General features: G+C 58.0%; 1 protein-coding gene across 1 annotated transcript; it reads right to left on the bottom strand.

Annotated features, from left to right (window-relative positions):
• Positions 1-4,678: 4,678 nt before the first annotated feature.
• Positions 4,679-13,986, bottom strand: ASL (argininosuccinate lyase). The gene is made up of 17 exons (XM_055135678.1): positions 13,908-13,986; positions 13,731-13,785; positions 10,192-10,386; positions 9,748-9,831; positions 9,480-9,536; positions 9,268-9,365; positions 8,148-8,225; positions 7,979-8,056; positions 7,724-7,776; positions 7,405-7,467; positions 7,204-7,318; positions 7,018-7,102; positions 6,674-6,733; positions 6,378-6,461; positions 5,204-5,284; positions 4,968-5,074; positions 4,679-4,865 (listed from the first exon to the last, which is right to left on the bottom strand). Exons 2-17 carry the CDS (start codon positions 13,740-13,742, stop codon positions 4,721-4,723), a joined length of 1,395 nt encoding a protein of 464 aa, XP_054991653.1. The 5' UTR covers positions 13,743-13,785; positions 13,908-13,986; the 3' UTR covers positions 4,679-4,720.
• Between the last annotated feature and the right edge of the window lie 117 nt (positions 13,987-14,103).

Here is a 14,103-nt window from a genome sequence, read left to right as displayed (position 1 = left end):
ATTCCTGAGTGCATGAGCCAGGAGTGACCCCTGTGCATGGCCGGGTGTGACAAAAAAAAAAAAAGCCAGTAACAAGGGGCTGGATCGATAGCACAGTGGGTAGGGCATTTGCCTTGCACGCGACCGACCCGGGTTCAATTCCCAGCATCCCATATGGTCCCCCGAGCACCGCCAGGAGTAATTCCTGAGTGCAATGCCAGGAATAACCCCTGAGCATAGCCAGGTGTGATCTAAAAAAAAAAAAAGCCAGTAACAAGCTGGACCTCATTCCCTTGACCCTGAGAGAGCCTCCAGCGCGACATCATTAGGAAGGCCCAGTGGAGAGAGGCTCTGAAATCTCAGGTATAGGACGAATGAAGAGGTTAGTGAGCCCGCTCGAGAAATCGACGATCAATGGGATTTCGTGATTCGTGATTCGTGATCCCCAGATACTGTGGCATAAAAAAGGGAAACAGAGGAAATATCCAGGACTTGTGAGTATACCACCTCATAAAAGACTTTTAAAACCAGAGAACTTGTGGGGCCGGAGCGATAGCACAGCGGGTAGGGCGTTTGCCTTGCACGCGGCCGACCTGGGTTCGATCCCCGGCATCCCATATGGTCCCCCAAGTACTGCCAGGAGCAATTCCTGAGTGCAAAGCCAGGAGTAACCCCTGAGCATCGCTGGGTGTGACCCAAAAAGCAAAAAAAAATAAAAATAAAAAAAAAATAAAGCCAGAGAACTTGAAATGTGGAGTTTTTCCAGGTGGCACCAATGCAATCACAGGTTCCTAATAAGCAGAGACAGAATGATCAAGAAGTGATGGCTGGGACAGATCAGAAATGGACTGGTACTTAGAGATGCTATGCTGATCTTGAAGATGGAGTCTGATACCACACACCAAAGAATGAACATGACCTTGAGGAACTGCAAAGGGCCAGAGACATATTCTCTCCTATGTCTCTGGAGCAAGCTGAGACCAGCTGGTACTTGATATCAAGTGTCAAGTCTTTACTGAGATATTCCCAGTAAAACTATTTCGCATCTCTGAGTTCAGAACTTTCAGACAGTGTGTTTTAAGCCTCAAAGTTTGCAGTAATTTGCTATATCAGCAATAGGAAACCAATACAAGGTCATACTGAAACAGACACAGAAGTTAAATACAAAAAAAAAAAATAGACACAAGACAAAGATGGGACTGGAGAGAGAAGCACAGGCATTAAGGAACATACCTTGTACATAACTGAGCCGGGATTGATCCCCGGCACTGCATTTGGTCCCCCAAGCAGTGTCAGGAGTGATCCCTGAGCACAGAGCCAGGGATAAGTTATGAGCAACGCCCGTGTGCCCCCACCCACAAACTAAAACAACATAAGAAAGAAAAGGATGGGGCTGGAGCGATATAGCACAGCGGGTAGGGCATTTGCCTTGCACCCAGGAGTAACTCCTGTGCATGGCCGGGTGTGACCCAAAAAGAAAAGAAAACAATAATAAATAAATAAAAGAAAGAAAAGAACGAAGCCAGTAGGTGGCAGAATAGAAAGAGACAGAAATAGGGAGTGGTCCTGTAGGCAAGATGGGAGAAAAGCTCCACAAACTCTGGGTCTCCTAAATTAGGAGACCTCCTTCTTTCTGGTCATGTTGGCTCCCAGCAGCAGGGCTCAATGGCAGGAGACACTGGGAGGTTAGTTTGAGCTAAGAAGGAGCTTTAAGTGTGTGTGTGAGAGGACCCTCATTTATTGCTATTGGGAACATCGCCTGGCTCAATCCTTTTGGAAAACAAAATGGACATTTCTCAAAACAAAACAAACAACCCCAAAGGCCCAACTAGTTTTCATATAATCGACAATTCCACTTCTTGACATCTACCTCAAACACTCTGTTCAGAAAAGGCATTTGTGCTCCTATGTTCATCGCCATACTATTCGCGTCTAGCTGAAATCTGGAAACAACCCCAGTGTCCAAAAAGATGACTGGTTAACGGGACTCTGGTAAAGACACAGAATGAAATTGCTACTGTGCTCTAAGAGAAGATGAAGGCATGCAATTTGCTGCTACATGGATGGATCTGGAGAGTATTATTCTGAAGTTAGTTAGAAGGAGAGACAGATACAGAATGATCTCACCCATATGTGGGATATAAAACAGAACGGGAATGACAAATAACCCAAAGCAACAGAATCTGTGACCTGGTCTACAGAACGGAGCTTGCAGGGGAGGGGTGTTTGGTGGTGATGGTGGGGAAATGTTGAAACAATGATGGAGGGAAAGTGACACTGGTGGGAGGTGTGGTGTTGAAATGTTGCATGAAACCCTATTATGGACAGTATTGTAAATCACAGTGACTCAAGTGAAAGAAATTTTATGGAGCGTTTTTAACAGGGCTGCTTGAAAAGTGTCCACTCCAACTGCACTCATTTGTGGAGCGTGGGGTAGCATCACATGAGGCTGACACCCAAGGACAGTAGATACAAGGGCCAGGGGGATTGCCCCATAGCTGGAAGACTGCTTCATGAGTGGAGGGGAGAAGGCAGATGGGATAGAGAAGGGATCACTAAGAAAATGATGGCTGAAGGAACCAGTTGGGATGGGAGATGCATGCCGAAAGTAGATAATGGACTAAGTATGATGACCTCTCAGTGTCTGTGCTGCAAGCCATAATGCTCAAAAGTAGAGAGTATGGGGAATATTGTCTGCCATGGAGGCAGGGGGAGGGTGGGAAAAGAGGGGGTATACCCGGGATATTGGTGGTGGGGAATGTGCACTGGTGGAGGGATGGGTGTTTGATCATTGTGAGATTGTAACCCAAACATGAAAGCTTGTAACTACCTCACGGTGATTCAATAAAATTAAAAAAAAAAAAAGAAAGAAAGAAAAGAAAAGTGTCCACTCCAACTGGGGTGTGCCTAATGAACGGAAATGTTCGGCTAGTTCTAGCAACCTTTTCCCCGTTGCATACACACTCTGTGATCCTTCCATGTCTGATGGATGAGATTTTAGGCATTCCCTGGATCTTCGGTATGCACGAAATACCAGGAAGTGTTAACAATGCAGAGTCTGAATCAACCGGTCAGAGTGAGACAGGGGAGGCTAAGATTCCTGGTCTGAAGTCACTTTGTATGAGGCGGTTCCAGTGAACCTCTCAAATCTGGAGTAGCTAGAATCACCCAGGAGTTGTGAAAACAAATTATTGACAGGCCTCACCACAATCTGAATGAACAACTTCAAGTGGGGGCTGAAAATTTGTATTTTCTTTTCTTTTGCGGGGGGGGGGGGGGGGTCCACCCGGTGATGCACAGGAGTTACTCCTGGCTCATGCACTCAGGAATTACTCCTGGTGGTGCTCGAGGGACCACATGGGATGCTGGGAATCGAACCCGTGTCGGCTGCATGCAAGGCAAACGCTCTACCCACTGTGCTATCGCTCCAGCCCCCAAAATTTGCATTTTCAAGTTTCTGAGAATGATGATAGTTATCAGAACCACATGCTCTGAAGCTGATCCACACAACTGAATTGGGGGGGGGGGCAGCTGGAAAGGGAGGGGCGCTGGGGGTCCTGTGGGGAGGGGAGGGGGGTGGGTACACTGGGATGGGTGTGGTTACGGGAACCAGGTGCATATGGGAAACCGTCAGTAATAGTGCTGCAAAGCACAGAGCCCCAATGAGAAAAACAGAGAGAGAAAGGAAGACAGACAGACAGACAGACAGACAGACTCTTATCTGGGACTTAGACCTCTGACCCTTTCTGGAACTTTTGTCATGTCCACATTGCTGAAATGTGGGCTCCATGACTTACTGTCTTTTCCCTGCTCCCGGAATCAGTTAGGAGGGGTACTTCATTCTGGAGATTCTTGAGGTTGCTGCTGATTTTCATCAATAAAATGCAAATTCCAGAGGCCAGAGAGATAGCTGGGGGAGCGGGGGTGAAGGGGCTTGCCTGGTCTGGGGCCTCTACTGCTGCACTGCGTGTCCTCCAGACACTGCCTAGGATCAAGCCCTGGACACAAAGGAAGGAGAGGTGCCCCCCAATGCCCGCCCCAGCCTGAGCAGGTGTGTCCCACCCTGCCTCACTCCGCTACCAGGAATCCTCAGGCGTTTCTTCTGAGGATCTTCTGAGCAGGTTGCTTAGAAGAGATCCATGTGCCTCAGCCTTTTGCAGACGCATCATGACCTCCTCCACCCTTTCCTGTAGCCTGGGGCAGGCTCCCTGTGGCAGAGCTGCCCGAGGCCCTGGCCTCAGGGTTTGTCCATTGTTTCTTGAAATAGAGGCACCTTGGACCACCTGTGTACGACGGGCACCTGGTGCCCGGCATCAGGGCTATCTTATCACCAATAACCCCGTCCCTCATGAGAGCACAGGTACCCCTGGACCTCTGGCTTAGCCCTCTGCCTGGGATGCTGCGTCAGGGTGGGTGGTCAATCACGGGTCGCCCAGTGGTCCAGGAGAGGGTGGGTAAGGAGACCCTGGAGGAAGGGAAGGCTTCGCCCTGAGCACCAGGCCCAGCAGGGCTCCAATGCGAGGCTAACGGTCACTGGGACGTCCACGTGCCAGACGCTCAGCTGAGATAAAATCCACTTCCTCCTCCGCATCTTGCCACCTTTACATGTATTCTCCACTTCCTGGTGGCCCCGACTGCTGAGGACCCTTAGATGCCCCCCACGGAGGCCGACAGGCTGGGCAGGAAATGTGCAACAGCCTCTTCTTGGGTCACTTTATTTGGGAGTGGGCATGGGGGAGGCCTAAACCTGGTACGCCTGCAACAGTGCTCGCACCTGGCCGATCTGCCAGTCGACGCTGGAGCGCGCTGTGCCCCCCAGGGCCGTGTACTGCTCCACGCTGTGCCCATAGTCCCACACGTGGCTCACGTCACCTGCGAACAGGGGGCTGGGGGCAAAAGAGGATCACACGGGTCAGAAGGGTCGGGACACCCCGGCCCCCAGCAGCTCGGAGCAGTAGAGGCAGCGGCGGGGGCGGGGGCGGCTGTACCTGATGGTCTGCAGCTCCTGCAGCGACAGCTGGTTGAGGGGGACCCCCTTGGTCTCAGCCATGAACACAGCTTTCCCAGAGGCCTCGTGGGCCTGGCGGAACGGCATCTGGGCACCAACGGAGAGGGCCAGACTGACACCGGCTTCCCTGGCTCCTGGTTTGTCCCGGGCCCCCCCTGACCACCAGCCCCAACCTGCATCTCACCCCTCCCCCTCCCCCGGCCTCCTCACACTTACCCCTTTGCGGACCAGATAGTAGGCGAGGTCAGTGGCCAGCATGTCGGGACTGAGGGCCTTCGCCATGTTCTCACGGTGGATCTGGGAGATGCAGCCAGGCCAGGGGTGAGTCTGGGGCCCTCGGGTCCACGGTCCCATGCCCCAATCAGCAGGCCCCCGTCGTGGCCAGACCTGCTTTTCCTCACCCTATTTTGCTCTGCGCTCGAGCCAGTTTTCCCATGAATTTCCCAGTTTGGGGCGCACGACTAGGTTAATCATTATGTTTTCAGAGTCAGAATTGACTACAAATCCAGTCTGCAGAGCTTTACCACCAGAAATTCTGTTTCACTGAATCTGCAGAGGGCCTAGGACTGTATTTCTTTCTTTTTTTTTTTTTTTGGTTTTGGGTCACACCCCGAGATGCACAGTGATTACTCCTGGTGGTGCTCGGGGGACCATATGGGATGCTGGGAATCGAACCCCAGTCGGCCGTATGTAAGGCAAATGCCCTACCTGCTATGTTATTGCTCCAGCCCCAGGATTGCATTTTTTATTGATTTATTTATTTGGTTACTTGGTTGGGTTTTATTTTTTGGGATGTGGGGGGCCACATCAGTCTGTGCTCTGGGCTTACTCCTGGTTCTGTGCTCAGGAATCCATATGGGGTGCTGGGGATTGAATCCAGGTTTTGCCGCATGCAAGGCGAGAGCCCTACTCATATTATACTCCGGTTCCCCACCACCACACCAAACCGGGCACACAGTTCCAAAGGCTAGTGCACAGGCTCCGTCTGAAGGAGCCGGGCTAGATCCTAGCACTGCATGGTCCTCCATGCTGCTGGGAGGGTTCCCCACCCACAGGGCTAGGAGGAGCCCCTGTGTACCACCAGGTTTGCGCCCCCAACAAAAACAAAAAGAGGGGAGGTAGTGGGCAGGGACAGACAGAGCAGAACTGCCCCAAGCTGGGGTTGGTACACAAGTTCATTAGACATGACCTCAGCTACTGAAATTTCCCATGATCATGATAAAAGACAGAATCGTTGCCAGGATCCCGAAGTCAAAACACTTTTCCGACTGCCGCCGCAGCTTATGTCTTGGCCCTTCACTGCTCGGGTACAGACACAGGCAGAGACCCCCCCCCCCCATACACACACACACCACCCTGAGGAGCCCCGGGAAGGAGAGGCGTGTCTTGCCTGCAGTGAAGAGATGACGCCAGTGGCCACCTGCAGGACGGCGCTCATGGTGTCCGACACTTCAAACACGGCTTCCTTGTCCTCCTGGAAGGCGGGGCAGCAGGGGTGAGAGTCCCGCAGCCCCTCCCCCCACCTTCCTCTAGGCGCACCCCGTGTCCCCCCACCCCACCCCACCCTGCAGAGAGGAGATGGCTCTTGGGCGCAGACTGGCGGGAGGCAACTCTGAGGTCTCCCAAATGCCAGAGCTCTCGGGTACATGCAGGTGGGGCCCTCACCTGGTGCCCCCAGCCTCACACCTGTAAGTCCTTGTTGTAAGTGCTCGGAAGTCCCTTGAGTGTCATCAGGAGCCCGGCACACTGAGGAAAGAGTCGGGGTCAGGGCTGGCTCCTGGAGCCATTCTTTTTTTTCTTTTTGGGTCACACCCGGCGATGCACAGGGGTCACTCCTGACTCTGCACTCAGGAATTACTCCTGGCGGTGCTCAGGGGACCATATGGGATGCTGGGAATCGAACCCGAGTCAGCCGCGTGCAAGGCAAATGCCCTACCCACTGTGCTATCGCTCCAGCCCCATCTCGGAGCCATTCTTGGCTGTTCCTGGGACCCTCAGCTCCCCCCAACCCCATTCCTGGCCCTGCTCACCCGCCCAAACATGCGCCCCGCCTTGCTCCGGATCAGCTCCAGGCTGTCGGGATTTTTCTTCTGGGGCATCAGGCTGCTTCCGGTGCTGGGGACAGAGGTGGCGGGCTGAAGGGGCTGCGGGGGTGCGGCTGGAGGAGAGAGGTCGGTGCTGGCGGGCCGGGGTGGGACGCCGGCGGCGGGCCTTACCTGTAGGCGTCGGAGAGCTGCACGAAGCTGAACTCCTTGGTGCCGTAGAGGATAAGGTCCTCGGCGACCCTGCTGAGGTGAACCCCGCACAGCGAGGCCCAGAAGAGGAACTCGGCTGGAGGGGGCAAGGGAGACGCTCAGGCTCACCCCACAGGGCTGGGGGACAGAGGCCGGCAGGCAGGGGCTGCCCCCAGGACTCACCCACAAAGTCCCGCTCACTGGTGGCGTCCATGCTGTTCAGAGTCATGGCTCCAAAATTCAGCTCTGGGCAGGGACAGAACGGACAGGGTTGGGCCGAAGAGCGAGGAGGGGTCCCGCCCAGCACCTCCCTGGGGTCCCTTGCAGGGGGAAAGACAAGGGCGGGGTACCCAGAAAGAAGCAGGGGGCCACCCCCCACGGCAGCTCTCCCCTGTTCTGACCTCAGCGTCCAGGGGTAAGAAACGACGGGACTGCGGCCCCACGAGGTGCAGGACCCGGTGGGGACTGAGGGGGACCCCCAGGAGGGGGCAGGGCGCCTCACCCGTTCGGAGCAGCTCCCGGTCCACTCCCAGAGGATTGCCTGCAATGGCCCCGCTGCGGGGACAGGGGACTCAGCGCCCAGGCGCTCAGGACCCCAGTACCCCTGTCTTTGTGCGGGAGGGAAGCGGGACTCGGGTACTTGCTAGCTCCGTTGCGCCCCATCTCGTGCCCAGCCGGGAGGAACCCTGAGCAGGTAACCCCGTGTCCTTCCTGGCTCCTCCTCCTCCTCCTCTGAGGCTCCCCCAGCCGTGCTCACCTCCCCAGGGGCAGGACGTTGACTCGCTTCTGCACTTGCAGCAGCCGCTCCAGGTCCCGGGTCAGGGCCACGGCGTGGCTGCGGGAGTGGGTCGGAGGGTCAGAGGGCAGGCCCGGCCTGCCCCCGCCAGAGCCCCCCAGCCAGGTGCCCCCCACCCGCCCCACCTCACCTCAGGATCCAGTGGCTCCAGCGGATGGGCTGGGCCCTCTGCAGGTGTGTGTAGCCCGGGAAGAGGACGTCTCGCTCCCTGCAGGGGAAGATGAGGCCGCGCAGGCTATGGGGGGCCGAGACCCAGACCCAGACCAGGGGGACCAACATACGGCAGGGAAGACACCGGATGGAGGGGAGCCAAATCCAAGAACCAGCCAGGGCTGGGCCAGGACCAAGATGTGGTCACATCTTCAGGGGAAGGGGCTCCACACACAGGGGCAAGAGGAGGGGGTTCACGGGGTGAAGGGGGTGGGGAGAAGCTCCCTAAAACCACGGACTAGAGGGAGGCATGTCCGCAGGGCAGGCAGAGGCAGCATGCTGGGACCATGGGTCCTATTTTTTTAGGGGCACCCCTGGCGGTGCTGGGGCGGGGCTTAGGGAACATCAGGGATCAAACTCAGGGCCCTGCGGCATCTGCTGAACCCCAGAGGTTCCGTTTTTTGTCTTTTCTGAGGTGGAATTAATTTGCTTCCAATTCAGGGGCTGGAGCGATAGCACAGCGGGTAGGGCGTTTGCCTTGCACGCGGCCAACCCAGGTTCGATTCCCAGCATCCCATATGGTCCCCTGAGCACCGCCAGGAGTAATTCCTGAATGCAGAGCCAGCATCGCCAGGTGTGACCCCCCCAAAAAAAAAAATTTGCTTCCAATTCACCCAAAGGTTGTGCTTGAATGTCCAACCACCAAAAGTGGGAGAACAGTTTATCACGCCCCAAAAGAAACTACTCATTTGCAGTCACTTCCTGCACCCCGCCTCCAGGCTTTGGTTCTCCTGCCTTTGCTCCGCCCACGTCTGCAGCTCGGGGGTCCAAGGAAGAGGACGTGAACCCCCTCTTGGCAGGGGGTGGGAGAGAGCCAGGGGTGACTCGTCGGCTTTCCTGGGGCTCCAGGACAGGCTGCCTGCCCAGAGAGGCCCTGCAGGGCCCTCGCGTGCTGCTGCTGCAGAAACACACCCGCCCTGGCTGCCCCCGCCGGGACTCCTGCCATGTCCTGGCACCGGGCACTGCCCACCCACCCACCTTCAGGGCCTGGGACCCAGCTTGTCTCTGGGCTCTTCCCCCTGCCCCCCGCCCCGACTTACGCCTCTGCCCGGTCCACCATGCTCTTGATGAGGTCCCGGAGGAGACCTGCGAGCTTGGAGCAGTCCTGCCGCATCCACAGCCGGAGGTCTGTGACCACCTACGGGGAAGGAGGTGGCGCTGAGGGAGCAGCTGGGGTCCCGGATGGCCGCTAGACCCCAACTCTGCCCCCGGGGCCCCCCAGGCTAGACAGCAAGGGCCGGGCGGGCTGTACCTGGTCGTTCCGACTCCGGCCGGTGTGCAGCTTCCCCGCGGTCTCACCGATGAGCTCCTGGCGTGGAGGAGAGGCAGGGGGTCAGTGAGTCCAGGTAGGTTCCGCTGAGCACCGCCTTCCCCCAGGGACCCCCGCCCCGCCGAGCCTCTGCCATCCTGCTCCCGCGGTCCACCAGTGATGAAGCGGATGGAACGCTGGAGTTTAGGCCACGGGGGCCCCGGGCAGGCGCAGCGTCCACTTGGCTTCGCGCAGGCAGAGGGGCTCTTACCTTCAGACGCCGTTCATTGGCCGTGTGGATGTCCTCATCGTTGGGGTTGAGTTTGAAGGTGCCCTGGGCCCACTCCTCAGCCACCTGGAGCAGACGGCCAGGGGCTCAGGGGACAGGCAGGAGCTTCCAGACCCTGCCCGCCCACTGACTGTCCCTGCATGGGCGCTGCGTCCTGGGAGTGCGCCGGAGGCTGTCCAGGGGGACCTGCACGTCCCACTCCCCTGAGAGCACCCCCAGACTCACTTTGCCCCAAGCCACAGGCCCAGGGGGGCACTGAAGGATGAAGAGAGAGAGACAGAAGCGGCAAATGCACCTCAGTAGGGGTCCGTGCTCGCCCAAGGGAAACGTCAGGCTTAGGACAACTCTACAGCCTGTGCTCGGGGACCTGGGAGGAGGGGGCCACAGGGAGGGGCCCAGGGGGGCCTGGGGGGGCCTGGGCGGTACCTTGTCGAGGCCCTGGTGAATCCGGTCCTTCTCGGCCTTGGTGAGCAGCCCCGCCTTCTCCAGGCCCCGGCTGTAGGCCTTGCTGCCCTGCACGTCCACCTCCCACAGGTTCCGGTCGTAGGCAATGGACGAGTTGAACTTCTCCATGATGGGGTCCACAGCACCCACAAACCGGCCGCCCCATAGCTTCCCACTCTGGCCAGGAGAGCGAGAGTAATTAATTTCCCCTCCCCAGAAGAGCAGATTTGCAAGGCTGCGGGGATGGGGGTGGGCTACCAAGTCTAATGGAGCAGACGAGCACAGGCTCAGAGAGGGCCACGCACTTGCCCGAAGTCACACAGGAACTGAGCGTCGGAACAGGGCGAGGCACTAAAGTTAGGGTTCTTGGGGCTGGAGAGACAGCACAGCAGGTAGGGCGTTTACTGCATATGCAGCTGACCCGGGTTTGAGCTCCGGCAGGAGTAATGTGAGGAGCGATGGCCCCGCCGGGAATGATCCCTGAGCACAGAGCAAGGAATAAGCCCCATGCACCATGGGGTGTGGCCTCCAAACAAACAAACAAAAATTAGGGTTCTTCCCATCATGCACTGGGGAGATGGAGGCAGCGCAGGAGGCCCCCAAACCACAGTCGGTATTCTGGAGCCTTCCCTGCCGCTGACCACTGTGATGCGAGGCACAATACCGTGTCTACAGCCTCAGGATCGAACTCGGACCCTTTTTTGGAGCGAGGAGAGGTTGGGTCGCACTCGATGTTCTGGGGCTACTCTTGGGTTTGGACTCAGGAGTGACCCGGTGGTGCTCGGGGGCCCATCGGAGGTGCCAGGCATTGAACAGGGTTTGGCTGTGGAAGGCAAGTGTCTCACCTCCCGTCGCATCGCTCTGGGCCAACTCTTACCTTTGGAGAGGTTGGTTATCCCTGAACACACCTGTTGTCACTATCTGTCTAGGAGTTTACTAGATGACCCTTCCCTCCCGCCCCATAGAGGGAAGGGGCAGAGACAAGCCTGTCTTGGAATTTGGGAGCTGGGGCCACACGTGGTGGTGCTCAGGGCTTACTCTGGGCTCTGTGTTCAGGGGTCACTCCTGGTGGGGCCTGGGAGACCACACGAGGTGCTAGGGATCAAACTGAGGTCAGCTGTATGTAAGGCAGTGCCTTAACCACTGTACTAGCTCTCTGGCCCCTATTATTTTCTTTTTTAATTTAAAAAAAGAGGGGCTGGAACGATAGCACAGCGGGTAGGGTGTTTGCCTTGCAAGTGGCACACCCGGGTTTGAGTCCCAGCATCCCATATGGTTCCCCGAGCACCGCCAGGAGTAATTCTTGAGTGCACGAGCCAAGAGTAACCCCTGTGCATCTCTGGGTGTGACCCAAAAAAGCAAAATAAATAAATAAATTTTAAAAAATCAAATCTGGGTTACACCTGATAGTGCTTGGGATTATTTTCAGCACAGTGCTCAGGCGGACCATTTAGTGCCACCAATTGAACGAGGGTTACAGCATCTCCAGACTGTGTGTGTGTGTGTGTGTGTGTGTGGGTGTGTGTGTGCGCGTGCATGCGCGTTTGTGTATGTGGGGGGAGTGTGGAGGCACTGATGGAAATCAAACAGAATCTCTATTTTGAAAGAGGGCATAGGCCAGAGCCCGGGGCCGGTGGGGGAGGGGGTGGACAAGCAGGGAAAACAGTCCAAGTGCCCAGGGTGCCAAGGACTGGGAGGAGAGCGTGCAGGGTGGAGGCGGGCATGATACTTCACTGGCACTGAGGGTATCTAACCTCCTTCCACTCTGTGCAATGGCCTGGACCTCTGTTAGCCACCTACTGAGGGCATCTGATTATCTCCGAGGGTGACCGCGAGGCCAGGGATAAGACAGAACCTATTTGCTAAGAGCTGTTGCGCGCAGTCTACTGGCTAAGGGCAGGCGGGGCACAGTGGCGGGCACTCAGTGACTCCTAGCTATTCCCCAGGGAGGGGTTTGGGCTCCTGGTGGCCAAGGCCTGCTTGAGCTCTCGTCTGGCTGCAGTGCCCCTGGTACAGCTGACCCCTCGGTGCCCAACAGCCGTGGCTGCCAGAAGACTGGTCTGCAGAGGCCGTGTCCACCCTGCCTTTCAGCACCTGGACCTGCTGCCCTGCCAGGCCCCGCTCTCCAGCAAGGCACCCTGTGGGCCCCTATTCCCGACTGCTGGATCCAAAGAGCGAGGACCGGCCCGTCACTGGGAGTTCGGCCAGGGCCGGGGCACCGCCCCCAGCAGGCCCCGGACTCCTACCTTGGATGGAATAACAACTACTTAATAAGCGCCAAACCAGTGAGTGCCAGCACGACCTGGCCAAGCAGAGGGTCAGCAGGGGTCTCCCCAAGGCAAGCCCACCCTCCAATAGAGTCACACCCCCACTCCACTGCAGCGTTGAAAGGACCCCCAGGAGGCTTGTCACCGTGGGGCAGGCACAGAGGAGAAGGGAGGCCCAGTGTGGGGCGAGGCGGTGCCCCACGCCAGGGCACAGCCTGGGCTGAAGGACCCCTGTGGCACAGGCCTGATCCAGGAGTGATCCTAGCTCGGAAGGCGCTGGGCGAGGCTGGGCTAAACGAGCAGGAGCCAGTTCAGAACGCAAGAGGGCAGTGCGGGTGCTGTCACCTAGAGTCTCACTTAGCAGCCGGGTCCCCCAGCACCTGTCAGCATTAGCATTCCACCCGGTCAATCCAGCCTCCTGGGAGGTGGGCGCTGCTGGCTTGACTTCACAGAGGAGGGAAGAGGTGCGGGGAGGTCACGGGGCTGCTTTGGAAACCAAGTCTATTTGACTCCAAAGTCCAGATCCTGCCCCCAGCCCTCCTCCGAGAGCCAGGAACCAGCAGGCTGACCAGCTCTCGCTTCATTCGCTCAGAGGAGCCAGCTAAGGCCCAGAGAGAGAGAGAGACAGGAAGCAACCGGCCAGCGAATGAGGCTACAAGGGGTTGGATTCCTTGTCACTGGCATCAAGCAAACAGTCCCTTGTACCCGGGGGGTTCAAAGCAATGAGCTCATCCTTTAGTACATTAACAGAGAGGCAGAGGGCGATTAGGATCCCCCTTTGCCAAACCATCTGAGGTCCAAGGAAAGAAAGTGGAGCCTGGGACCCCCTGGCTCTCCGAGGTCAGTAGGCGACCGGAGTGCAGAGACTGGGAACCAGCCCCAGGACACAGTCCCCCTGGCCCCTGACTCCTCCACACTGTCATGTGCGCGTGGCGACACGGGTGCCGCCCAGCAGGGGTTGGAGCTGACGGTGGGGAAAGGAAGGGATTGGAAGGGAGCTGAGTGAGTGATCAGAACCTTCCCCGCCCAGGGCCACACCGGGCTTTGCCATGGGACCACCCCAGAAGCCCGGAGCGGGGTGGGCGGGTAGGGAGCAGACACTAAGGGAAGAGCAAATGGGAAGCACCTATCCCGGCGCATCTGGGGGTGCCGGCGGGGGCAACTGGCAGGAGGGCGGGCAGGTCGTGCCCGGCTACTGCCCGGTCGGCGGGGCAGAGGGCCGGCGCCCCCCCGCCCCCCGCCCCGTGCTCTTACCTCCGATGCCATCTTGTGCGCTTCCTCTGCGTGCGGGAGTCTCGGTCCTCCGCGTCTGGAAGGCAAGACCGACTATGGACCTCCGGGCGGGGTCGCCGCGGCCCGTGCAAGGAGGAGCGCCGGCCCCGGGAAGGCGGCCCGGGCCCCCCGCCCGCGCGCCCGCGGCCCCGCACTCACCTCGGCTGCTCGCGCCGTCGGAGCCGCTCGCGGCCCGCCGGGCTTTTCTGGCCCCCATTGCGTCAGCGGCTCCCGGCCTGGCCCCGCCTCCCGGCGGCGGCTACACCAATCCCAAGCGGCGCAGCCGGGTGGGCGTTGCCTCCGCCGCCCAATCCGGGCTGTAGGCGGGGCGGGGCCCCGTGGACTGGGTGGGGGA

The sequence above is a fragment of the Sorex araneus genome, chromosome 4, assembly GCF_027595985.1.
Source record: "Sorex araneus isolate mSorAra2 chromosome 4, mSorAra2.pri, whole genome shotgun sequence".
NCBI lineage: Eukaryota > Metazoa > Chordata > Mammalia > Eulipotyphla > Soricidae > Sorex > Sorex araneus.
Note: the sequence above shows the minus strand (reverse complement) of the source record. Positions and strands in the feature narration are given on the sequence as shown.